Source organism: Tachysurus fulvidraco, chromosome 25 (genome assembly GCF_022655615.1).
Source record: "Tachysurus fulvidraco isolate hzauxx_2018 chromosome 25, HZAU_PFXX_2.0, whole genome shotgun sequence".
NCBI lineage: Eukaryota > Metazoa > Chordata > Actinopteri > Siluriformes > Bagridae > Tachysurus > Tachysurus fulvidraco.
The window spans coordinates 2,006,023-2,033,920 of record NC_062542.1 but is presented as its reverse complement, the minus strand read 5'-3'; the positions used below and the strand labels follow the sequence as shown (position 1 = coordinate 2,033,920).

The 27,898-nt window shown below is 38.0% G+C and overlaps 3 protein-coding genes across 3 annotated transcripts; all 3 read right to left on the bottom strand.

Annotated features, from left to right (window-relative positions):
- On the bottom strand, positions 1-27,898 carry LOC113649736. The gene is made up of 3 exons (XM_047808434.1): positions 27,831-27,898; positions 5,255-5,454; positions 1-1,712 (listed from the first exon to the last, which is right to left on the bottom strand). The coding sequence occupies exon 3, from the start codon at positions 1,658-1,660 to the stop codon at positions 500-502; it is 1,161 nt and encodes a 386-aa protein (XP_047664390.1). The 5' UTR covers positions 1,661-1,712; positions 5,255-5,454; positions 27,831-27,898; the 3' UTR covers positions 1-499.
- LOC113649742 (protein rapunzel-like) lies at positions 7,226-10,202 on the bottom strand. Its single transcript, XM_027157681.2, has 2 exons — positions 9,888-10,202; positions 7,226-9,168 (listed from the first exon to the last, which is right to left on the bottom strand). Exon 2 carries the CDS (start codon positions 9,130-9,132, stop codon positions 8,458-8,460), a length of 675 nt encoding a protein of 224 aa, XP_027013482.1. The 5' UTR covers positions 9,133-9,168; positions 9,888-10,202; the 3' UTR covers positions 7,226-8,457.
- Positions 21,850-24,226, bottom strand: LOC125140213 (protein rapunzel-like). The gene is made up of 2 exons (XM_047808436.1): positions 23,908-24,226; positions 21,850-23,188 (listed from the first exon to the last, which is right to left on the bottom strand). Exon 2 carries the CDS (start codon positions 23,150-23,152, stop codon positions 22,478-22,480), a length of 675 nt encoding a protein of 224 aa, XP_047664392.1. The 5' UTR covers positions 23,153-23,188; positions 23,908-24,226; the 3' UTR covers positions 21,850-22,477.

The following is a 27,898-nucleotide window of genomic DNA, read 5'->3' as shown; positions in this document are numbered from 1 at the left end:
TATTATGAATTACTCCTGAACAAATGATGGATCGATAAAGTAATAATACAAATGCACAAAAATAATCATTACCGTTACCTTAACAATATACAGATGGTTATAATTTGCACAAAAGTGGAAGAGTATTGCATCATATATGCATGAAGTGATGCATGAAACTGTACTACAATTATGCTCTGATTTAATGTGTATTAATTTTCCAAATCAATTTATTACATGGATATAACACAGAGAAAAATATACAAACGCACAAGGCCCTTTTTCCTTTTTAAAAGCCTTCACCAAAAGTGATCATCTCAAGCCTTAGTGCTTTGACCCTCAGGCTTAATCGTTCTTGTTTCATTAATTAAGTGCCATAACATCATCATTACTAATAACAATCATACATTTGTAAATAATCAAATCTTTATTATCATAAACATTGTACAACTCATTAATTAATAGAAGTGAGTATAGATTCGTTTTGGACATCAATATGTTTAGTTTAATCCAAATTCAATTATTCAGAGTGGATACAGATGTGTGCTTTTTTGTGAGAATTATAATAAAAGTTCTCAGGCTCAAAATTATTGTCTTCCTTCACGTTTGTACAGCGATTGATGGCATGGACAAGGCAGTTGGGAAAACTACGGCTCAGTGACTCAGCCATAGACTCCACACCACCCTTCTCTTTCTCTATTTGATCCTTTATCTGGTTCTTGTCGAGTGGTTTAGGGTCTGCAGTGAAAGACACCACCACCCTTATTTTATTACCACACAAATGTTCAAAATAATTGTCAACTCCATCATTTATATGGTGCTTCTTCCCAAACAGAAACTTCACAAGTTTGCAATCATCAGTGTTAAACACCCGGACTGACCAGGAGACCCAGTAATACTTCTCCACAAGTGCCTCCAGTAGGAATTTAGTAAACTCAGGGTTGACACTGCTCTGCTTCCCCCGGAGCATCTCATCTATATCAGACTTGGCTTGCTTAGCAAAGTTGTTCACACACTCATCCACTGCTGCCTTCATGCGCTTCTCCACGTCCTCCATGCGGTCAAGCCATTTCTTCTGCATTTTCTCATCCACAGTGTCATCCTTTAGTGCAGCGTAGCCCATCAGTGAGATGATCCCAACCACAAACAGCTTCTTCAGGCTAGCACAGAATTCCTCCACTGCCCTCCTGCTCCGCTGCTCAGTTTTCACTATAATGTCCAGCATAGACTCTTTCATGATAGCATCATATAAGCATTCAAGATTCTTTTCTCCCTCAAATTCCTCAAAGTAGATGAGGAACTCATCTCGCTTCAGTTTCTTAAACTCAGGTTTGGCTGTGAAAATATATTTAAAATATTCATACTGACTGATTATGTTTGCTTGGAATTTGAAGTTCTGGGTGTTCACAGATGATCGCTGTATCACCAGCTCTATATTTTTAATCTCACCCTGGATCTTTTCCAGCTTCTGGTTAACCTTCACAAACTGCTCACCAAGATACTTAGCCTCTTTGCTCTCTGGGTTGCTAAGGAGCTTAGCGGAGAACTTAAATACTGCCTCCAGAATGGGATTGAACTGGCCTACAGTGGCTGCAAGGATCTCACAGCCTTTGCCTAGTATCTCTACTCCCTTTTCGATCTTGTCGCTGTTCTCCATGATCCAGTCTGTCACAAAACTCATATTGGAGGTCAGGTGAAGAAAGAGGCTACTGTAACGGAGGCAAACGTTCTTTCTGTAACACAATAAGAAATGTCATGTTAAAAACTTTCTCAGGAATTTCATAATCAATGCAGCATTATGTAAATGTCACATTCATTTAAAAAATATAATTAAATCTGTCACATAAAAAAATAAAAAGCTAGCAGATAGCAGAACAAGTATGAACTTCATCTGGAATAATGCACAAATATTTGTAGTTGTATGTGAAATTCAATGCAGCAGTAATAGTGTTTCCAAAATAAATAAAGGATATGCCATGTACGTTATCAGGAATGTTGGGTTTGTGTGCGTTGTCCAAAGAAAGCCAAGGTCTATGATTATATGTCTATGTATAAAAAAATCCTAGTTCTTTGATGTAACCCGAGGCAACGTTCCAGTTGTAGTTAATAAGCAAGTAGTGATATTCTGGTTGCTAGGGTGTTGCAAGGTGGTTGCCATGACATTCCAGGTACATTAGCTGTTAAGTGGTTGCAAGTTAGTTGCTATTGTTCTTGTTTGCTGTAGTGTTTCAGTAGCAAGCCTCACAATCCTGTCCTGAATATGCCATTCAGGTTTTGTGTAATTTTGTCTTTCACATGTTGCAGCTTAATTAAAGTAAACTCTGTCTCGCAATGAACGATTCATTCAAGCTAGTGCCAAAGGTCTTTACAGATATTAATGTTTTTAACTGTCAGTTAGGTACATAAGAGTAATTTGATACTACAGTTTTGAATCAAACATCCTAAGAATAGATTTAATCTAAAGGCAAAGGTAAATGTTTGTCACCTTGTTTGACAAGAGCTACATTTGACTAGATATAAAAGGTTCAGCAGAGCGCCTAGTGGCCAGTGTGTAACAAGCTGCCGTTTTTAGTGGGTTTCTAGACCTAGCCATCATTGACACTTCCTGGGGCCAGTTGTTCAAAGGTAAGCTGATCGGATTTTGGTTATCGAATTGGATCAAATCTTGAAAATGGGTTGTTCAAAAGGGAAAGAAGGAATCTGAAATCCGATTAGATTACGAAATCCAATCCTAGTTTTAATCTGGATCAAACCTTCAGTTTGTGTTGTTCAAAACTTGTCAGTAGGATTTGGATAACTTTGATCCAAAAAAACAGGATTATCCTGATCCCAACAGGGGGTAGGATTTCAAGGTGGATTCCAGGAAGAAAATGTAGTAAAATGTTAAAATGGGTCAAATAATACTGTACATTTGTATCATTTAGTGTTTATACTTTTATTGAAGCAAAACTTCAAAACAAAAATTCAGATCTGCCTCCTAAAAGCAGAGCTTGGAAATGCTGGTCTCTCCTCCTCAGATGAAAAAGTACCCTGAACATTCTTTATTTTGTTAACTATTGGACATTTAGCCATTTTATTTTTTTTAAGACGTTTTCAAAATATCCACAATGTACTGTAATGTATATTTATTTTTTATGACTCAGATGAGGGGTCATAAAAGAAATAATGAATGGAAGTGGATGATTGTTATTTTTGGGTTTTGTCTCAAAATAAAAAACTCTTACAGTGACCCCATGTTGGCTTTTCTACCTGTTCTTTACATAGCTGGTAGCCCACATTGTGATATATTGTCCCATTTAGAGCACAGGTAATCTGGATTTGGTAATCTTGAAAATGGTGTATGTGGATCAGGATGATCCAATCCAATGTTGCTTTGAAAAACCGGCGTAAAAGTAAGACGGATTACCTTATCCCGAATAGAAAAAAAAAAGGGATTTCCAAATCCGGATTATTTTGATCCAGATTCAATTTTTTTTTGAACAACTGGCCGCTGATGATTACTGCTGAGGGCTAACGGGCGAATCTGAATGCTGACTAGCTGACAGAATCCTTCATTTCAGTTCAATCGATAAATCGATCTTAGCTTCCTATAGAATCCAGTGTTACAGTTTAATAGCACCAACAATGTTGCCTTTTATCATTAGTAAGGTCTTTTTATGACATTTTATAAAATAATGAATTTATCATAAATTCTGTGTAATTAAATCTCAGAAAAATAAGGCTACTAACCACCAGCACTACAATGTATAATTTAATATGTTTTGTTTAATTCAAATATTAAGTTTTGGAATTTTTTATGTCTTAATTATAATTTTTTTTCCAGGGGGGCTAGATATATTTAAAATATATCACTCTTGCCTGTAAATTTAAAACCACATTCATATTTGCTGTGTTATTCAAGTCAATATGTACTTAAGCACAACATCCAGGCATTTCAGAACAGGTCCTTATCAAAACTTAAAAAAAAAAAAGCAAATACATCAACATTGTAGACATGTACAAAGATCTATTTTGTATGCCCTGTTTACTGATTCTGTGTTTTGCTATTTTAACCCTTCTGCAGACCTCGGGTCAATCTGACCCGGCTGGAAAGTTTATTGTGTCATAACTTGGGTTTCCTTCCACATATTTGCCTGAAAATGGATTGTTCCAAATTTGCAAGAAAATTTAACATTTAGTGGGGCAAAAGGTCACACTTTAGCCCTTTTCAGAGCAATGAACATACATACAGACACAAAAATGCACACATAAAATGTCCACTAACATACGCACCCAAAACACACACACTCACACACACAAACACACACACACATAAATAGGGCAATGCATTTCATTAGGCCTCCAGAAAAAAAGCTAAATATTTGTAAATATTTCACACTTTTGATATGCCTTTGCCTAACAGAGGGCAAAACATGATCTACCGAAATGATGCTACTGTACACACATGCACACACACAAGCATTGGGCATTGCATTTCATTAGGCCTCCAAAAAAGATTTCACACTTGTTAAATGCTTTTGTACAGCTGGGGGCAATATCTTCTTTTCTCTCTCCTCTCTGTCTGTGTGTGTGTGTATGTGTGTGTGTGTGTGTGTGTGTGTGTGTGTGTGTGTGTGTGTGTGTGTGTGTGTGTGAGAGATGTGATGTGACCAGATGACATCTGGTGGGCAAAATAGACAGCAAAATGTACACAAATGTAAGGCTGATCACACAGAATGGTGATAATTGTATAATTTTGGATTTCTAAGCATTCAAGTAAGTTTGGCCTGGAAAAAAATAGGTTTTATTATTTGCTGACAATATTTGCTGTTTTGTTTGTTTTTTTACTAGAAAATGAGGCATTTTTACATATTAATGAAGTTTATTATACAATATTACAAAATGTTTTGACTCCTCAAAACAATAAAACAACAATAGTGCTCCTAATTTGCATAGGAATGCAGACGAGGTGTGCAGAAGGGTTAAAATATGAGCAAATAAAAAGGAATTGACATCTTTTATTATACCAAATATTACAAAATGTTTTGCAAAATATATGTTAATATGTTGGAAACAAGTTAGATTAAAAAGGTGAAAAAAAAAGGCTATCATATATACTTCATTTTTTATAAGCAGTCAAAACAGACAAGGTCAACTTGACTCAGTGCTCCTAATTTGCATAGGAATGCAGACGAGGTGTGCAGAAGGGTTAAAATATGAGCAAATAAAAAGGAAAAAAGCAAAGAAGCCCCATAAGAAAGTGGTCATCAAGAGATCAGCAGAGAAAAACACTTACAGTTAGGAGGTGGAAAGTGCAGAGGTGCCCTCTGTGGAGTTCCAGTTCAGCACAGCGGTACCGATGACTTGCAGCTGCCTTGGCTCGAGGATTATTTGTAGCCTTGCTGCATGTGCCACTCCCTCTTTGGACGGGCTCCATCTCCTTCTAACTCTCAGAGAGGGATGGGTAATACCCGGGAACTAAAAAACATCCGGTTTCTAAAGAAACATTTCAGATATGACAATATTTATTACCAACATTGTTGGTTCCTCGGAAAGCAATCATACCAAAACATGCTCAACATGTCTGCTGTCACGTGTAGTCAGGATATGCAGTAAGCTACTTTCATGGCAGAACTGATGTATTTCCTTCACTGAAACTGAATTACAGCATGCCAGGAAATGTTTAGACTTTCTGAGCTCATAGCTAATAAATGTTGTACTCAACCTACAGATTTTTTATTTTTATTTTTTTTATGTTTGTTTTTTTATTGTGATGCCATGATCTTTGATGCTTGTACTCAAGACCAATAAACACATTCTGTACTGTTTCACTGTTTAACGTGGAAAATTAATAAACCATTAATTCACTATCCAGTGTTTCCCAGAAAGAAGATAGTGTCCCTTATGAGTCTGGTTCTTCTTAAGATTTCTATATCATGGAACGAAAATGGCTTACGGAGTTTTTATTTGCCATTGTCTTGCTCATACTAGTGATCTAAATATTTATTCAATGTTATGTGGGATAACCTGCTGTGGTAAACATAGGGAGGCCCCTCCTATCCATGAATGCTATATTTTTAATATAGTAAAAGCCATAGTACAATCACCATGCAGTCCTGCTCCACTCCGTACATTCTGTTACATATTTTCTACTAATTATAAATGGATATAGCAGTAAATTAATTGCTTACCTCTATTCATTGTTCACTTCAGTTTATGTATATTAACTGTACGTACACTATATATTTCTTGGTAACTTGGTTGTACATACAATTTACAAAATGCACACATTTACACAGCATATACTGTATTTATAAATTTTCAGACATATTGTCTACACTTACTATGCTCTGTGCTAATGCACAAACGCCATGCTGTAAGTTTAATTATTTGTTGTACATGTATTTACACATTGCACTTGTTCCTTTGCACATTTTTCTATTCACACTTCTGGTACATACTAAACGGCATTTCATTGCTATTTACCTGCACTATGCAATGACAGAGTTGCTTGGACTTGCCTATTTGATCAACGTGGAAGCATTCCTAGCTGTAAATTCCTTTTAACTTGGTTTATCAGTATAAAGTATCACAGCATGGATTTGCAGGAAGATATTGCTAGTCATAGTTATTGTTAGCTGTTGTGCTCACTTATTTTCACTTCCAAAATAAAAAAATATAACTGTACCTGTGCAAACAAAAAAGACCAGCAAATCCCCCTAAATTATCCCAATCATTGAAAATTTCAGAAATCATCTTAAATTTCTTTTTTAAACTGAACGAATGCAGTAAAACCTCAACTGTGACTAGAGGAAGACTTCAAGGAAAACTCACCGTGCAGGTAAAGCGGGGATTAGCCTGAGATATTTGTGTAGGATCTTGACATAAGATCCTAGACACAAAATTTGATGGCAATCTGTGCAAGCGAATCCATGTAATTCTTCGTAAAGCCTGCAGATGTCACTAGTCAGCTGCTGCAAATCATGCTAATTTACATATTGCGATGTGGTGGTTATTATTCGTGAAAAGAGTTGAGTGACATGGAGTGATCTCAACTCATGGAGCAAGCCCTTTAAAAGATATCCTGGGACTGATTTAATCTGATTTAAACTGATATCAATTTTTTTTTAAATATTTCAATGTCTGCTAAAAAAGCATGTGATTATACAATGCTCCCTTTTCCAAGCTAATAGTCAGTAAAATTAAGCTCTGAGACATTATAGCCCATGATTCAATAAACTGGCAAAAAGAATAACGCTGATCATAATTCACAAATATGTTTACAACTTTACTGTATATCAGGTAAAGGTTTCTGATATATACAGACATATGAGGATATGAAAAAAGATTGAAATCTTTAAGTGCTAATCTAATAAACATACAAAATCAATTCAGGAAGAAAAGAACAATTGTGTTCTCACATGCAGAAGAAACTTAGACAGCTGTGGTTTAACAAAAATTCAGTGAATTTGGAATCACTTCTTCTAGTTACACTCTTCCAGGTCTTCTTGCATCTTGGTCTGAATTTTAAAAACCTTTTGGCCCCATTCATCCCTGCACTCATCCTCATCATCCTCAGTGACCACATAGTAGGCCATCAGTGCTATGAGGGCGATGTGGAAGATGTAAGCCAGATGAGAGCATTTTGCCTTTTTCTTTTAGTGCTCTAGATAAAATATCAGTAGCGGCCTCCCAAAAGGACCTTGGTCTTCCATGATGGCATCATAGTACCAACTGTGACTAGAGGAAGACTTCCAGGAAACCTCACTGAGTGAGTAAAGAGGGGATTAGCCTGAGAATTATGAGATATTTGTGTAGGATCTTAACATATAACATACACACATAACATGAGGACAAATGTGCAAGACAGTATTTTTGGGTCTTTTATGTGGGAAGATAGATATCTGTGCAAGTGTATCCATGTAATTCTTCGTAAAGACTGTAGATGTCACTAGTCGGCTGCTGCAAATCATGCTAATTTGCATATTGTGCTGTGGTGGTGGTTATTCATGAAAAGAGTTGAGTGACATGGACTGAGCTCAACTCATGGAGCAAGTTCTTTAAAAGATATACTGGGACTTTTTGACCCATTATAACCATACTAATAAAATTATTTAATCTGATTTAAACTGATATCTATTTTTTTTAATATTTCAATGTCTGATAAAAAAAAGTATGTGACTATACAATGCTCCCTTTTCCAAGCTAATAGTCAGTCAAATTAAGCTCTGAGACATTATAGCCCATGATTCCAAAATGCCAAAATGAATAACACTGATCATAATACACAAATATGTCTACAACTTTACTGTATATCCAGCAAAAGTTTCTGATATATACAGCCATATAAGGATATGAAAAAAGATTGAAATCTGTAAGTGCTAATCTAATAAACATACAAAAGCAATTCAGGAAGAAAAAAAAATGTGTTCTCACATGCAGAAGAAACTAAGACAGCTGTGGTTTAACAAAATTTCAGTGAATTTGGAACCACTTCTTCTAGTTACACTCATTCAGGACTTCTTGCATCTTGGTCTGAATGTTAAAGACCTTTTGGCCCCATTCATCCCTGAACTCATCCTCATTATCCTCAGTAACCACATAGTAGGCCATCAGTGCTATGAGGCCGATGTGGAAGATGTAGGCCAGATGAGAGCATGTTGTCTCCAAATCCTTCTTGTTCTTCTTGAAATGCTCTAGATAAAATTTCAGTAGCGGCTTCCCAAAAGGTCCCCCGTCTTCCATGATGGCATCATAGTACCTGTTCAAATTCTGGTGGCCTTTTTGTTTTCTATAGATTTTCTTGAATTCCTCTCTATAATGCTCACTTTTTTCAGGGACTTCCCTGATGTTTTCCACCATGTTCTTGAAGCTTCGATACTGGTGCTCGATGTTCTTTTCCAAATTACCATAGTTTATGGTAATCTCAGCAGTGTGGATCTGGTCCAGCAGCTGCTTGTTCTGCTCAGAGATGCCCTCCAACTTCTCATGAATTTGCTGGAAGTCCTTGTCCAGCTTGCTTGTGTCATCATCCACCAGGCCTTTCCTCGCTGCACCAACCAGTGTGGTGATGATGCCAAACAGAGGGTTGAAGGTGGCGGCAAATGAAGACACACTCTCCAAGCAACCCAGCACTATGGCTGCTGTCTGTTTGATTTGCCCCTTGTCTGCCATTGATGCAAAGTGGTCGCTAGTTTTGGTTTATCTAGCCTAGAAAAAAAAGCAACTCAAATGAAAAGTCATAGAATGCAATAAGGTGAATGTAATGTCATTGTGTTCCTTATACAGAATGGGCAACTGTTTTCCATGATAAATATTGGAATTTTAACAAAATACGCATCTCACGTGTACCATAAACATTCATATTATATGAATCACATTATATCATATTCTAAGCAACCCCAGGAAAGCACTGTAGCGTTAAAAAAGTCAAAATGCTAGAGATTGTTTTCAGTTAAAAAAACTCAGCATGACCAATATAGCTTTAATATGCTCGAATCAATAGTAAATATTGCAGCCATTTTAATGCTTCATGGAAACAATTTGCATGCAAAGCAAAGGTTTCACTTCACATTCACACAAGATACTTCGGCTGAATCTTGAGTCTTAAATCTTAGGCTGTAAATCTGTCTCTGTTGATACCAACCACTAGCCATTAGCTGAGCTTCTTGTAGCTATTCTGTTATTGAGTCAGGCATTCAAAAAATAGCCAAAATAAACCCTTCCAATACAACATTAATTTAAAAACCAAGATGTACACAATATACAAACTACATCATTGTCCTTGTCAGAGTAAGAGGTTAGCTTAAAATAAAAAAAAAAAAAACAAGCAAACGACTCTCAACCATAAACAAAAAAAATCTGTCTAAAATGACAAGGCATACAATAAACAGGACAAAAGAAAAATGGGCCCAAGCTAAATATCTTACCTGCTATTTTTTGTACCTGTTTCCTTTAATAGTATTGCTGTGTGTTTTGTGAAGCTATTATATCAAATGCAGCCTGGACAGCGTCCTTACCAATGTGCTATATATGCAGGCTAAGGGAGTGACTCGTGTTTGAGAAATGCTCATTGTTTTTTTTTTTTAAAGGGGGTGCTCTGGTGGCTTCCGTCCCCGGCTTCTGAAAATAATGCCTTGAAGCAGTTTGTCTTAAATACAGTGATGAAATCTTCCAAGCAGGTTTATCAGCCTGTCAGTCTACACGAGATATAGTGAAAGTAGTATAGCTGTTTACAGATAAGTGAATGTTTGCTAGTTCTGAAAAATACAAGACATTACACAAAAGATAATACACAAAAACAGCACAAACCAGTGTAAATACTATATGTTCAATATATATATATATATATATATATATATATATATATATATATATAATGTTGTTAAATTTTGATAAGACAGAAATACTAATTATCGGTCCAAAAACCAGTACACATAGGCTCTCACACTTAAACTTCCATTTTAATTACCCATATTACAAAGATAGTCTTCTTCCACCTTAGAAATATTGGCAAGCTAAGAAACATCCTATCCTTATCTGATGCTGAGAATGTCGATCATTCATTCATGACCTCTAGACTGGACTATTGTAATGCATGTAATTACAATTAATAATTACATAATAATTATTGTAATGTATTGTTAGTCCAAAATGCAGCTGCAAGAGTTCTTACCAGGACAAGAAAATATGATCATATAACCCCAATTTTATCATCTCTACACTGGCTATCTGTTAAGCTTAGAATTGATTACAAACTGCTGCTATGTACAAGGCTCTTAATGGTTTAGCTCCAACATATCTAACTAGTCTTCTAACACGTTACAATCATTCACGCTCCCTGAGATCACAAAACTCAGGACTTCTGGTAGTTCCCAGAATAACAAAATCTACTAAAGGCGGTAGAGCGTTTTTGTATTTAGCTCCCAAACCTTGGAATAATCTTCCTGATAGTGTTCGGTGCTCAGACACACTTTCCAAGTTTAAATGTAGATTAAAAACTTCTCTCTTTAGTCAGGTGTACACATAATACTTCCCATAATCTTGTGCTCTAATACATCTGACCAAATGCACATTATCATCTATTTCTTTCTAATACTATGAACAGCAGCTACTGTACATTAATCCCACTCCACTGCTTCTCTCTTTCTACCCATCCCGAGCCATAAATTCAGATTGCCTTCAGTGCCATAAGATTTTGGACCTCCACCGAGATGAGGCAGACTCTGTGAGGATCCTGAAACATCTAGAGATTTACCAGCTCCAGTTGCACTGTGATATACTAAAGAGGAGATTCCAACTCCATGTGGTCTTTGAGGACAACAACACATTTAAATATAAATACAAACACATTTAAATATATCCAATATTAAACTTGAAATTTGTATTATATTAATCTTTATATTATTCTTTATTTTAACCTTTTGTCATATGTTTATGTTCTGTAAAACTGCTTTGAGTCATCATCAATTGTAAAAAGCGCTATACAATTAAATTTGAATCGAATTGATTTAGAGAGTGTGTATTTGGTGTAGGTCTGTACAGTTCAGTTCAGTTATCAAGATGTCTGATGGCTTGTAGAAAAAAACTGTTACTCAGTCTGGTCTTGAGGGCCCAAATGCTTTGGTACCTTTTTCCAGATGGCAGGAGGCTGAAGAGTGTGCGTGAGGGGTCATCCACAATGCTGTTGGCTTTGTGGATGCAGCATGTGGTGTAAATGTCCATGATAGAGGGAAGAGAGACTCCAATGATCTTCTCAGCTGTCCTCACTATCCACTGCAGGGTCTTGTAATCTGTGATGGTGTAGTTCCCAAACCAGACAGTGAGGGTGGTAACTGGGTCTTGATGTGCCTCAGGACGAGCTTCTTGAAGCACCTCATAACGATGGGTGTGAGTGTGACGGGATGACAGTCATTGAGGCAGGACACTGTAGACTTCTTTGGGACGGGGACAATGGTGGTTGTCTTGAGGCACATAGAAGCAACAGCATCGCTCATTGAAATGTTGAAGATGTCAGTGAAGACATCCGCTAGCTGTTCTGCACATTCCCTGAGCACCCTGTCAGGAATGTTGTCTGGTCCAGCAGCCTTTTATGTACCTGATCATTGGGAGGAGGAATGATGTTCCTGCATCTCAAACCGAGTGTAGAAGTCATTCAGCACATCTGGGGGGGAGGCTTCGCTATTACAGGCAGGTGAAACTGTCTTGATTGTGATCAACTGTATGCCCTGCCACATGCACCTTGTGTCCTGGAAGTGGCTGTGGATTATCTGGTCATGTGCGTGCTTTGCTTCTCTAAAGGCTCAGGAAAGTTTGGACCTTGCTGTTCTTAGGGCTGCCGTGTCCCCTGTTCTGAAGGCTAGGTTTCTATAGTCCTCAGCAGCGCACGTACTTTAGAAGTCATCCACGGCTTCTGGTTGGAGCGTGTGTTGATGGTCTTGGAGTCAATCACGTCATCAATGGACTTGCCGATGTAGCTGGTCACTGATGCCGTGTACTCCTCCAAGCTGACGGAGTCACCGATGGTTGCAGCCTTCCTGAAGATGTTCCAGTCAGTGCACTCAAAGCAGTCCTGAATAGAAGAGGTGGCTCCTGCTGGCCAGATTTTCACCTGCTTCAGAACCGGTTTAGAGTGTCTAACGAGTGGTCTGTATGCTAGAATTAGCATAAAAGAGATGTGGCCTGAGTAGCAGAGGTGGGGGCAGGGTTCCACATGATACGCACCAGGCATATTTGTGTAAACATGATCCAGCATGTTTTCCCCTCTTGTTGCAAAGATTTGAGATAGTGCATTCTAGTCGGATGTAGTCCAGTTTATTGTCCAAGGAGCAAACATTGGAAATTTGAATGGTCAGCTTGGATATGTTTTTAGCCTAGCATGGACACCCGCCTGCTTTCCGCACTTCCGCTTACTCGAACACCGCTTTTGGCATCCCCTCTCCTGGTCCCCGGTGTCAGGACTGAAGGCCTGTTCTCTGTAGCAAGCCAAAGTTGCAAAGCGTTTCCAATGCATCATCCTGCAGGTTGGTTGTTGCACGATTTCTGTATTTTACTAACATCTACCAGTTGTATACATGAACACCACTGTTTCTGGTGTCTAATAGTACATAATAATGTAATTAGCACCATATGTAAATGTAAATAGCAGAAAATATATAAAAAATGTCATCACTTATTTTTTAATCCACCATTAGATGAATGATCATCAAAAGCAACACAACAGGAACAGGAAGGTGATGGTGGGTAGTTGTGCTCATCTGGCTTTTCTTTTCCAAATTGGCTTCATTGGAAATGATCCTTAAGTTTCAGACCAAAATGCAGAAGTAACAGACAAAATCAATGCTTTTCATGAGAAAAAAAAAACCTTTCTTTCTGGCTGTTTTCTTTATCTTTTTGTTGAATTAGCAATTAAATTTCAAACAGATTAACAGATTATTCATTATATGTGATACAGTAAAGCCAGATATATTCATTCATTTTCTACCGCTTATCCGAACTTCTCGGGTCACGGGGAGCCTGTGCCTATCTCAAGCGTCTTCGGGCATCAAGGCAGGATACACCCTGGACGGAGTGCCAACCCATCGCAGGGCACAGCCAGATATATTAAAATATCTTATATCAGTGCATTCAATGATCAATCATTTTTAACTCATGGAACATATTTTTACTATAATTAGTTTCCAATACAAGTGCATCATGTGACACCATTTGATAGTCAAATAGTAGCTAACTCTAAATACTCAGGAACTGAACAGGAATATGCAAAACAGCACGTGTTGAATCATTAGTCTAGTGACACCTGCAGGCTTTACAAAGTATTACATTAGCATTTTAGCTTTTTAACCTCAATGTTGACTTCTTACCTGTGAAAATGGTGAAGAGCCGATTCCTTCATCTTCCTCTGCTGGTCCTGCCACATTTTTAGTCTCCTACAACAGCAGAAAAGCAGAAAATTCATAATTGACAAACAGTATAATAATGTAGCTAACAACAATTAGCTTAGCTCACAAAAGATGCACAAAAACATCATTATTTAACCAATTAAAGCTGAGTTTGTGCAATATATGTATACTTGTAGAAATCCTTTATCTACACACTCAAAATCTAATGGTATATGTTGAACATTTTTCACATATACCAGTTTTTTGACCAGGAGATGGTGAGCGAGTGTTTTTATTTTAGGAGCAGATCCCAGGGATATACCACCTCCCTAAACAACCAGACTAAACAAATGAAATAAAAGCAGTATTAGGCCTAAAAGTCAACTGGTTATTTGAAAGAACCACTAAGGTCCATGTCTGGTACCTTCATCTTTATAAAAAGGGATGAGAATATACTAGTACATCCATTAGGCCATTCATATAATCATTCACTGAGTTAAGATAAGTGATGAATGTTGATATTAACAGTCAGTGCTTAGCACCTAACATATTCCTATAAGTTATATTTTTCTACCAGCACATATGTATAGTACATACCTTCTTGTTAAGCTAATTTAGCTAATTCAGTTCATCCACTCCCTCAAATTATCTATCTTTTCTTAAAACAGTGCATTTGTTGTGGTTGGGTCCCAAGCTGCTTAACCACGATCTGTTGGGTTTAATAAGTAAAATACATTTTCATTTTGTGTTTTTGTGATGGTCTTTGTGATGGTCTTTGTGAGTGTATGTTATGTGCAAAAAAATGCAGGACACAGAACCTGTGCTCTATATCTGACATCCCTGATCTAACAGTATCTTACATATTTGGTTTCTTAAACACAAACTAAGTCTCTATTGTGAAATCGACAAACTGAATAACATGTAAAACTCTGGGACAGTGAAATTGGGACATTCTTACAGTACAATAAGTGGAGAACAGAAAGATATATGCTTTAGAATGTGCTAAAAACAACGTTTCCTTTATCGGTATGTAGATATTCATTCATCTACATGAAAAGTCAAATAATATTTTTCAAACAACAAAACCTGTGTAACTGGCGAGCTGAGTGCAGAAGAAAAGAGCTTTCCAAGTAAGGGACAAAGAGGAAATGATACTGATAGAGAGAGAACTTAAAGTAAATAGAGCACAAACTCCTATAAAAAAAATTCTAGAGCAAACTGCATTCGAATATGTGAGAAGTGTGAAGTGATTTGATTTGTGAAGAGCTTTGGGTCATGACCAAAAGGACGAGATCCCGGATACAGGCGGCCGAAATGAGTTTCCTGGGCACTCCCTTAGAGATAAGGTGAGGAGCTCAGTCACTCGGGAGGAGCTCAGAGTAGAGCCGCTGCTCCTCCACATCGAGAGGAGTCAGCTGAGGTGGCTCGGGCATCTGTTTCGGATGCCTCCTGGACGCCTCCCTGGGGAGGTGTTCCGGGCATGTCCAACCGGGAGGAGGCCCCTGGGAAGACCTAGGACACGCTGGAGGGACTATGTCTCTCGTCTGGCCTGGGAACGCCTCAGTATTCCCCCGGAAGAGCTGGAGGAAGTGTCTGGGGAGAGGGAAGAATGGGCATCGATGCTTAGACTGCTGTGACCCGGCCTCGGATAAGCGGTAGAAGATGGATGGATGGATGGATGGATGGTGCGGAAACCCGCCAGGAGGTACGAGATATAGCTACTGTATAGAAAACTTCCTACTCTGTTTGACCTGCACATAAAACAACAGCTACACCTCCACGACTTCACTAAGGAGCAGGACAGATTTGTCCTAATGCTACTACCTACATCCTAAAGTGGCCTGCACGTGATGCACAATAACATGTCCTACACTGATACGAAAAATCTCTGCACATCAGTAGTGATGAGATGCTTTACCAGTCAATTTCCTTAGAAAACTCCACCTGAGAAAACACGTTACCCTGCTGTCACACAAAGGTTTGTTAGTGCAGTGCTGTTTACTGCTTAACATTGCAGACTTTTATTTAGAACAAACTATCAAACATTTACTGTTTGTTTTTTCTTTGGTGAACCTTTACATGCTCAACATGTTCACTAGACCCCATCCCAACTAAACTACTGAAAGAAGTGTTACATAAAGCTGGTGAGCCTCTTCTTAATATCATTAACTCCTCGTTATCTTTAGGTTACGTCCCGAAGTCTTTTAAGTTGGCAGTTATTAGGCCACTCATCAAAAAACCTAACTTAGACCCTAATGAACTATCAAATTACAGACCTATCTCACACCTTCCGTTTATGTCTAAAATACTTGAAAAGGTTGTGTCTGTTCAACTGAGCTCCTTCTTACAGGAGAGCAACATCCTTGAAGAGTTTCAGTCAGGTTTCAGGCCCCATCATAGCACAGAAACTGCACTTGTTAAAGTTACAAACGACTTGCTCTTAGCTTCGGACCAAGACTGTATGTCACTATTAGTTTTACTTGACCTTAGTGCTGCATTCGACACTATAGATCACAACATCCTTCTAAATCGCTTACAATATTACACAGGTATTCATGGTCAGGCTTTAAGCTGGTTTAGATCCTACCTGTCTGACCGATACCATTTTGTAGAATTAAATGGTGAATCCTCCAGTTTACTACCAGTTAATTATGGGGTCCCTCAAGGATCAGTTCTAGGACCTCTGCTTTTCTCTATATACATGCTTCCATTAGGGAACATTATTAGAAGACATGGGATTAGTTTCCATTGTTATGCTGATGACACACAGTTATATATCTCAACAAAACCAGATGAAATAGCCACAGTGTCCAAATTAACTCAGTGCCTTAGAGAGATAAAAGACTGGATGAGCTGCAACTTTCTATTGTTAAACTCCGATAAGACAGAAATACTACTCATAGGTCCAAAAACCAGTGCACATAAACTCTAACTTAACTCCCATTTAGAGGGATGTACTATTACAAGTAGCTCGACAGTGAAAGACCTCGGTGTTATATTAGACAGTAACTTGTCTTTTAAAAATCATATCGCCCATACTACCAAAACAGCCTTCTTCCACCTTAGAAACATTGCCAAGCTGAGAAACATCCTGTCTGTATCTGATGCTGAGAAGCTAGTTCATGCGTTCATGACCTCTAGACTGGACTATTGTAATGCATTACTAGGTGGTTGTCCTGCATCTTTAATAAATAGGTTACAGTTAGTCCAAAATGCAGCTGCCAGAGTTCTCACTAGGACAAGAAAGTATGACCATATAACCCCAATTTTATCAACTCTACACTGGCTACCTGTTAAGTATAGAATTGACTACAAACTGCTGCTACTTACGTACAAGGCTCTTAATGGTTTAGCTCCCATGTATCTAACTAGTCTTCTAACACGTTACAATCCTTCACGCTCTCTGAGATCACAAAACACAGGACTTCTGCTAGTTCCCAGAATATCTAAGTCTACTAAAGGTGGTAGAGCATTTTCTTATTTAGCTCCCAAACTTTGGAATAGTCTTCCTGATAGTGTTCGGGGCGCAGACACACTTTCCCAGTTTAAATGTAGATTAAAAACTCACCTCTTCAGTCAGGCGTACACATAATACATCCCATAATATCATGCACCAGTACATCAGACCAGCACATTTTTATGAACAGCAGATATGTTAATCCCTTTCCACTGCTTCTCTCTTTGTACCCATCCCGAGGCATCCAGACACTGTACCAGCTCCCAACGTCCTCTGTGGGACGAAGCCTTTGGACGTCTACTGAGCCGAGGCCAACTCTAAGAATCCTGAGACATCTCCAGTTAGACTCTGTGGTACTCAGGAGATCAGAAGTCCTTGATCCTTACACCAATACAACATTTAACTGACTGTATATTACAATCACACCCCCAGTGTCACCCATATGAGGATGGGTTCCCCCTTGAGTCTGGTTCCTCTCAAGGTTTCTTCCTTTACCAATTTAAGGGAGTTTTTCCTTGCCACTGCTGCCTGAGTCACCTCAGACTTGCTCATAGGGGAATAAATACATACACACTGTGAACTATATACATCTAATAATAATCTAGAATTTTTATTCTGTTAATTCTTATTTCTTTTATTATTCGTTAATTCCTTTATCATTAATTATGTTTACCTTCTGCTCTGTGTTTATGTTCTGTAAAGCTGCTTTGAGACAATGTCTATTGTAAAAAGCGCTATACAAATAAACTTGAATTGAATTGAAAACTAAAACTTGAACCTTTTTAGATGCAGACATTAGAACTGCACCTTGAGACACTCAAGAGATCTGAACAAATTTATTTAAATGTCTGAGGCAACGTGGTTGGATTTGATTGGATTTCATACAAGTAAATATAAAGTTTATTTAAAAAAAGAAATATTTACTGCTGTAACTATAATCTTGATCTTAAGAACTTATTTTATACTTGAGTCTTGCAAATTGTTGCACGTTTATAAATATGATTTCGATCAAACTATAGAAGTAACTTCATGTCAATACCTGTACCTGGTTCTGATTAATATCTTTATCAAGAATTTAACAAGAAGTGGGTGTTGCTTCACCTGCAAGGTTTGTTATTCTATTAAATGTGACTAAATTCACTGGAAAAAATTAATTGCAAACATTAAAGTGTCATAGTGATTAATTCCTCTCATTGCTTACAGTAAAAACTGGTTTCACTGACAAAGGAACCTGTTATTAATCCTGCTCTCACCTGCCCACAGAACGAGAACAACCTGCAGGAGTTATTCAAGACTGATATCTAAGCACCCGCCCACATTTCCCCCAAATTTCCTGTGTTTTTATAGTCTTACACAATCTATATCATCTCTAATTTCAACCTGATAACAAACTTTCAAATAGAAAAGTAGTAAGTGAACTATATGTATCTGTATTTTTTACCTTTGCAAAACGTTTGTTTAAACAAAATGATGTAGGCATATAAATGTCTCACTGAAGGTTTTCTATAAATTTTCACAGGATATCTAGTTGAAACTAGAAATATGGATTGATAAGATTTGAATCCACAGACACAGGAAATGGGGGAAATGTGAGTGAGTGTTTACAAAACAGGCTTGAAACAAAAGCTCTGGTACAAGAATAGCTCCATTATGGAAAGCACTATTGAATGTGACCGGCCAACTCATTACTGGGACCCCACGTACTACAAAAAAGCTTACAGCATCATCACCGGTCATCCAGCTCATAAACACTGTTTACCATCAGGTTTAGGTGCCTGTGGTCCAAGGAACAGCTTTCAAATACACACATACCCACACACACACACACACACACACACACACACACACACACACACACACACACACATATATATACATATATACATATATATATATATATATATATATATATATATATATATATATATATATATATATATATATATAGAGAGAGAGAGAGAGAGAGAGAGTGTAAAAAGATACAAACTTCTTAAATACACAATACACTTTGTTGCCTTGTACCCATGTGCAATGACACACACACAAACATATATGCATATATACCCCCAAACACAAACACAAATATATATATATATGCTAAAGACAGAAACTCAGATCAGGGAACTAAAATTTGTATTTAATACCACAGATTGTCAAAAATGAAGAATTCAATGAGGTCGTCACAGACACTTACCATCTTTAAGAAGACTCTTGAGAAAATCCCTCTCACTCTTGAGATCTTTCAGCTTTTCCTCCAGGAATTTACATTAAAATCAGTATTTTCTTTTTTTAACCTCTTCCCAGGATTTTGTTGATTTGGAGCTACACATGAAATACAAAAGAGAAAAAATATTACTCAAGGAGCTACAAACATGCACAACATTTACATTTCTGGCATTTAGCAGAAACATTTATCCAGAGTGACTCACAATTTATTTAAATTTATACAATTGAGCAATTGACTGTTAAGGGCCTTGCTCAGGGGCCCAGCAGTGGCAGCTTGGTGGACCTGCAGTTCTTCTGTTCAGAAGTCCAATGTCTTAAGTGCTAAGCTACCACGTCCTCACAACTTCTACAGACCTTCTTGTAGGATTGTGTGAACATGAACAAAATACAGTCTAAAACCTTGTTGCTGCTGTTTGTATAGTAAGAAAGTAATATTTAATTTTTTTGTGCTTTGTGTACAGATTTTTTATTCTTCACTTGAAGACAGGAACTGATGCAGAGAAGAGCCTTGATCCATGGCTTCCTTGTACCCTGACACATGGTGGGTTCAATCAAACAGTGCTTAAGGCTTGGAGGGAGCTGTGAGTTACTGTAGTACAGAGCAGAGCAGGGTGTGACAGGTGCTTTAAGGTAGGTGTGTGCTGGGTCTGACCTTGTCAAGTACAAAAACAAGTACAGAGGAAAAACAAATAAGAAGAAAGCCTTCTACATATCTACAGCTGTTTGTCCGTGTGTGTGTGTGTTAGGGTGTGTCTACAGTCACAAAATTGGCTTCCTAAGAAACCTATCTTACCTTACCTCGAATTACTGGTGAATTCAGAAAATCCTGAACATGTAAGCACATGAAGTGGGGGAGGGAGAAGAACTTCACTTCCAGCCTGTTGGACTGTTTGTCAAAAGGTTTTATCTCTACTCACTATTCTATGCTGATTAAAATATCGTATTAGTTTAGTTAACTGAATGGCATGGCATGTCTCTAGAGAATACTATGGTAACCCTCTTTATTGAGTATTTGGTCACCCTGTATAGGTCACTAACTCTATAGCCCACAAAACACCCCACACTATAACACGTCTGCCTCCATGCATGACAGTTGGTGCGACACAGTCTGGCATCATCTTCGCACCAGTTCCGGAGATGCACAAAAAAATTCTGGTTCTGTTTAGAACCAAAAAAATCAAACGTTGATTCATCAGACCACAAGACATTTCTACAGACAGCAACAATCCAATTTTTCTGATTCCTTTTCCCAAAGAATCCTTTTGACCTTGTTTGGTCGCAGCAGCCACACGCCCCATCGATCCAGCTTCCTGAAGTCTCCTCTGGACTGTTGACACTGGCTCAGCTTTAGTTTATTAAGCTGTGCTGTGATTTCTGGTGCACTTAGCTTTCTTTTACGTAGGCTGGAGACTCTTATAAACTTCCCTGATTTTGTTGTTGATTGAGGTCTACCAGTTCTTTTCCATTCAACATTCTTCCCTGTTTCTTCATGCCTCTTAATGGTGTATGCTACAGACACTTGACCTTTATACCATTATACCTATTATAAGCTTAGAAATGCAAATAAATAAATAAATAAATAAATCTTATAATATATGCTTTTTCTGTATATATTTACAATATTTTTTACTAATTATATATAATTACATTATATTAGGATTAATTTATTGCTTAAAGCAGAAACTCAGATCAAGAAACAATATTTGTATTCTTTACCACAGATTGTCAGAAATGAAGACTTCAATGAGGTTGTCACCGAAACTTACCATCTTTAAGAAGACTCTTGAGGAAATTATTAGGAGAAGATTGAAATCTTTAAGTGCTAATCTAATAAACATACAAAATCAATTCAGGAAGAAAAGAACAATTGTGTTCTCACATGCAGAAGAAACTTAGACAGCTGTGGTTTAACAAAAATTCAGTGAATTTGGAATCACTTCTTCTAGTTACACTCTTCCAGGTCTTCTTGCATCTTGGTCTGAATTTTAAAAACCTTTTGGCCCCATTCATCCCTGCACTCATCCTCATCATCCTCAGTGACCACATAGTAGGCCATCAGTGCTATGAGGGCGATGTGGAAGATGTAAGCCAGATGAGAGCATTTTGCCTTTTTCTTTTAGTGCTCTAGATAAAATATCAGTAGCGGCCTCCCAAAAGGACCTTGGTCTTCCATGATGGCATCATAGTACCAACTGTGACTAGAGGAAGACTTCCAGGAAACCTCACTGAGTGAGTAAAGAGGGGATTAGCCTGAGAATTATGAGATATTTGTGTAGGATCTTAACATATAACATACACACATAACATGAGGACAAATGTGCAAGACAGTATTTTTGGGTCTTTTATGTGGGAAGATAGATATCTGTGCAAGTGTATCCATGTAATTCTTCGTAAAGACTGTAGATGTCACTAGTCGGCTGCTGCAAATCATGCTAATTTGCATATTGTGCTGTGGTGGTGGTTATTCATGAAAAGAGTTGAGTGACATGGACTGAGCTCAACTCATGGAGCAAGTTCTTTAAAAGATATACTGGGACTTTTTGACCCATTATAACCATACTAATAAAATTATTTAATCTGATTTAAACTGATATCTATTTTTTTTAATATTTCAATGTCTGATAAAAAAAGTATGTGACTATACAATGCTCCCTTTTCCAAGCTAATAGTCAGTCAAATTAAGCTCTGAGACATTATAGCCCATGATTCCAAAATGCCAAAATGAATAACACTGATCATAATACACAAATATGTCTACAACTTTACTGTATATCCAGCAAAAGTTTCTGATATATACAGCCATATAAGGATATGAAAAAAGATTGAAATCTGTAAGTGCTAATCTAATAAACATACAAAAGCAATTCAGGAAGAAAAAAAAATGTGTTCTCACATGCAGAAGAAACTAAGACAGCTGTGGTTTAACAAAATTTCAGTGAATTTGGAACCACTTCTTCTAGTTACACTCATTCAGGACTTCTTGCATCTTGGTCTGAATGTTAAAGACCTTTTGGCCCCATTCATCCCTGAACTCATCCTCATTATCCTCAGTAACCACATAGTAGGCCATCAGTGCTATGAGGCCGATGTGGAAGATGTAGGCCAGATGAGAGCATGTTGTCTCCAAATCCTTCTTGTTCTTCTTGAAATGCTCTAGATAAAATTTCAGTAGCGGCTTCCCAAAAGGTCCCCCGTCTTCCATGATGGCATCATAGTACCTGTTCAAATTCTGGTGGCCTTTTTGTTTTCTATAGATTTTCTTGAATTCCTCTCTATAATGCTCACTTTTTTCAGGGACTTCCCTGATGTTTTCCACCATGTTCTTGAAGCTTCGATACTGGTGCTCGATGTTCTTTTCCAAATTACCATAGTTTATGGTAATCTCAGCAGTGTGGATCTGGTCCAGCAGCTGCTTGTTCTGCTCAGAGATGCCCTCCAACTTCTCATGAATTTGCTGGAAGTCCTTGTCCAGCTTGCTTGTGTCATCATCCACCAGGCCTTTCCTCGCTGCACCAACCAGTGTGGTGATGATGCCAAACAGAGGGTTGAAGGTGGCGGCAAATGAAGACACACTCTCCAAGCAACCCAGCACTATGGCTGCTGTCTGTTTGATTTGCCCCTTGTCTGCCATTGATGCAAAGTGGTCGCTAGTTTTGGTTTATCTAGCCTAGAAAAAAAAGCAACTCAAATGAAAAGTCATAGAATGCAATAAGGTGAATGTAATGTCATTGTGTTCCTTATACAGAATGGGCAACTGTTTTCCATGATAAATATTGGAATTTTAACAAAATACGCATCTCACGTGTACCATAAACATTCATATTATATGAATCACATTATATCATATTCTAAGCAACCCCAGGAAAGCACTGTAGCGTTAAAAAAGTCAAAATGCTAGAGATTGTTTTCAGTTAAAAAAACTCAGCATGACCAATATAGCTTTAATATGCTCGAATCAATAGTAAATATTGCAGCCATTTTAATGCTTCATGGAAACAATTTGCATGCAAAGCAAAGGTTTCACTTCACATTCACACAAGATACTTCGGCTGAATCTTGAGTCTTAAATCTTAGGCTGTAAATCTGTCTCTGTTGATACCAACCACTAGCCATTAGCTGAGCTTCTTGTAGCTATTCTGTTATTGAGTCAGGCATTCAAAAAATAGCCAAAATAAACCCTTCCAATACAACATTAATTTAAAAACCAAGATGTACACAATATACAAACTACATCATTGTCCTTGTCAGAGTAAGAGGTTAGCTTAAAATAAAAAAAAAAAAAACAAGCAAACGACTCTCAACCATAAACAAAAAAAATCTGTCTAAAATGACAAGGCATACAATAAACAGGACAAAAGAAAAATGGGCCCAAGCTAAATATCTTACCTGCTATTTTTTGTACCTGTTTCCTTTAATAGTATTGCTGTGTGTTTTGTGAAGCTATTATATCAAATGCAGCCTGGACAGCGTCCTTACCAATGTGCTATATATGCAGGCTAAGGGAGTGACTCGTGTTTGAGAAATGCTCATTGTTTTTTTTTTTTAAAGGGGGTGCTCTGGTGGCTTCCGTCCCCGGCTTCTGAAAATAATGCCTTGAAGCAGTTTGTCTTAAATACAGTGATGAAATCTTCCAAGCAGGTTTATCAGCCTGTCAGTCTACACGAGATATAGTGAAAGTAGTATAGCTGTTTACAGATAAGTGAATGTTTGCTAGTTCTGAAAAATACAAGACATTACACAAAAGATAATACACAAAAACAGCACAAACCAGTGTAAATACTATATGTTCAATATATATATATATATATATATATATATATATATAATGTTGTTAAATTTTGATAAGACAGAAATACTAATTATCGGTCCAAAAACCAGTACACATAGGCTCTCACACTTAAACTTCCATTTTAATTACCCATATTACAAAGATAGTCTTCTTCCACCTTAGAAATATTGGCAAGCTAAGAAACATCCTATCCTTATCTGATGCTGAGAATGTCGATCATTCATTCATGACCTCTAGACTGGACTATTGTAATGCATGTAATTACAATTAATAATTACATAATAATTATTGTAATGTATTGTTAGTCCAAAATGCAGCTGCAAGAGTTCTTACCAGGACAAGAAAATATGATCATATAACCCCAATTTTATCATCTCTACACTGGCTATCTGTTAAGCTTAGAATTGATTACAAACTGCTGCTATGTACAAGGCTCTTAATGGTTTAGCTCCAACATATCTAACTAGTCTTCTAACACGTTACAATCATTCACGCTCCCTGAGATCACAAAACTCAGGACTTCTGGTAGTTCCCAGAATAACAAAATCTACTAAAGGCGGTAGAGCGTTTTTGTATTTAGCTCCCAAACCTTGGAATAATCTTCCTGATAGTGTTCGGTGCTCAGACACACTTTCCAAGTTTAAATGTAGATTAAAAACTTCTCTCTTTAGTCAGGTGTACACATAATACTTCCCATAATCTTGTGCTCTAATACATCTGACCAAATGCACATTATCATCTATTTCTTTCTAATACTATGAACAGCAGCTACTGTACATTAATCCCACTCCACTGCTTCTCTCTTTCTACCCATCCCGAGCCATAAATTCAGATTGCCTTCAGTGCCATAAGATTTTGGACCTCCACCGAGATGAGGCAGACTCTGTGAGGATCCTGAAACATCTAGAGATTTACCAGCTCCAGTTGCACTGTGATATACTAAAGAGGAGATTCCAACTCCATGTGGTCTTTGAGGACAACAACACATTTAAATATAAATACAAACACATTTAAATATATCCAATATTAAACTTGAAATTTGTATTATATTAATCTTTATATTATTCTTTATTTTAACCTTTTGTCATATGTTTATGTTCTGTAAAACTGCTTTGAGTCATCATCAATTGTAAAAAGCGCTATACAATTAAATTTGAATCGAATTGATTTAGAGAGTGTGTATTTGGTGTAGGTCTGTACAGTTCAGTTCAGTTATCAAGATGTCTGATGGCTTGTAGAAAAAAACTGTTACTCAGTCTGGTCTTGAGGGCCCAAATGCTTTGGTACCTTTTTCCAGATGGCAGGAGGCTGAAGAGTGTGCGTGAGGGGTCATCCACAATGCTGTTGGCTTTGTGGATGCAGCATGTGGTGTAAATGTCCATGATAGAGGGAAGAGAGACTCCAATGATCTTCTCAGCTGTCCTCACTATCCACTGCAGGGTCTTGTAATCTGTGATGGTGTAGTTCCCAAACCAGACAGTGAGGGTGGTAACTGGGTCTTGATGTGCCTCAGGACGAGCTTCTTGAAGCACCTCATAACGATGGGTGTGAGTGTGACGGGATGACAGTCATTGAGGCAGGACACTGTAGACTTCTTTGGGACGGGGACAATGGTGGTTGTCTTGAGGCACATAGAAGCAACAGCATCGCTCATTGAAATGTTGAAGATGTCAGTGAAGACATCCGCTAGCTGTTCTGCACATTCCCTGAGCACCCTGTCAGGAATGTTGTCTGGTCCAGCAGCCTTTTATGTACCTGATCATTGGGAGGAGGAATGATGTTCCTGCATCTCAAACCGAGTGTAGAAGTCATTCAGCACATCTGGGGGGGAGGCTTCGCTATTACAGGCAGGTGAAACTGTCTTGATTGTGATCAACTGTATGCCCTGCCACATGCACCTTGTGTCCTGGAAGTGGCTGTGGATTATCTGGTCATGTGCGTGCTTTGCTTCTCTAAAGGCTCAGGAAAGTTTGGACCTTGCTGTTCTTAGGGCTGCCGTGTCCCCTGTTCTGAAGGCTAGGTTTCTATAGTCCTCAGCAGCGCACGTACTTTAGAAGTCATCCACGGCTTCTGGTTGGAGCGTGTGTTGATGGTCTTGGAGTCAATCACGTCATCAATGGACTTGCCGATGTAGCTGGTCACTGATGCCGTGTACTCCTCCAAGCTGACGGAGTCACCGATGGTTGCAGCCTTCCTGAAGATGTTCCAGTCAGTGCACTCAAAGCAGTCCTGAATAGAAGAGGTGGCTCCTGCTGGCCAGATTTTCACCTGCTTCAGAACCGGTTTAGAGTGTCTAACGAGTGGTCTGTATGCTAGAATTAGCATAAAAGAGATGTGGCCTGAGTAGCAGAGGTGGGGGCAGGGTTCCACATGATACGCACCAGGCATATTTGTGTAAACATGATCCAGCATGTTTTCCCCTCTTGTTGCAAAGATTTGAGATAGTGCATTCTAGTCGGATGTAGTCCAGTTTATTGTCCAAGGAGCAAACATTGGAAATTTGAATGGTCAGCTTGGATATGTTTTTAGCCTAGCATGGACACCCGCCTGCTTTCCGCACTTCCGCTTACTCGAACACCGCTTTTGGCATCCCCTCTCCTGGTCCCCGGTGTCAGGACTGAAGGCCTGTTCTCTGTAGCAAGCCAAAGTTGCAAAGCGTTTCCAATGCATCATCCTGCAGGTTGGTTGTTGCACGATTTCTGTATTTTACTAACATCTACCAGTTGTATACATGAACACCACTGTTTCTGGTGTCTAATAGTACATAATAATGTAATTAGCACCATATGTAAATGTAAATAGCAGAAAATATATAAAAAATGTCATCACTTATTTTTTAATCCACCATTAGATGAATGATCATCAAAAGCAACACAACAGGAACAGGAAGGTGATGGTGGGTAGTTGTGCTCATCTGGCTTTTCTTTTCCAAATTGGCTTCATTGGAAATGATCCTTAAGTTTCAGACCAAAATGCAGAAGTAACAGACAAAATCAATGCTTTTCATGAGAAAAAAAAAACCTTTCTTTCTGGCTGTTTTCTTTATCTTTTTGTTGAATTAGCAATTAAATTTCAAACAGATTAACAGATTATTCATTATATGTGATACAGTAAAGCCAGATATATTCATTCATTTTCTACCGCTTATCCGAACTTCTCGGGTCACGGGGAGCCTGTGCCTATCTCAAGCGTCTTCGGGCATCAAGGCAGGATACACCCTGGACGGAGTGCCAACCCATCGCAGGGCACAGCCAGATATATTAAAATATCTTATATCAGTGCATTCAATGATCAATCATTTTTAACTCATGGAACATATTTTTACTATAATTAGTTTCCAATACAAGTGCATCATGTGACACCATTTGATAGTCAAATAGTAGCTAACTCTAAATACTCAGGAACTGAACAGGAATATGCAAAACAGCACGTGTTGAATCATTAGTCTAGTGACACCTGCAGGCTTTACAAAGTATTACATTAGCATTTTAGCTTTTTAACCTCAATGTTGACTTCTTACCTGTGAAAATGGCGAAGAGCCGATTCCTTCATCTTCCTCTGCTGGTCCTGCCACATTTTTAGTCTCCT

What these genes read in the sequence shown, in the direction of transcription:
- LOC113649736 (XM_047808434.1), bottom strand. Translation starts at nt 1,660, where the DNA reads ATGAGTTTTGTGACAGACTGGATCATGGAGAACAGCGACAAGATCGAA.
- LOC113649742 (XM_027157681.2), bottom strand. Translation starts at nt 9,132, where the DNA reads ATGGCAGACAAGGGGCAAATCAAACAGACAGCAGCCATAGTGCTGGGT.
- LOC125140213 (XM_047808436.1), bottom strand. Translation starts at nt 23,152, where the DNA reads ATGGCAGACAAGGGGCAAATCAAACAGACAGCAGCCATAGTGCTGGGT.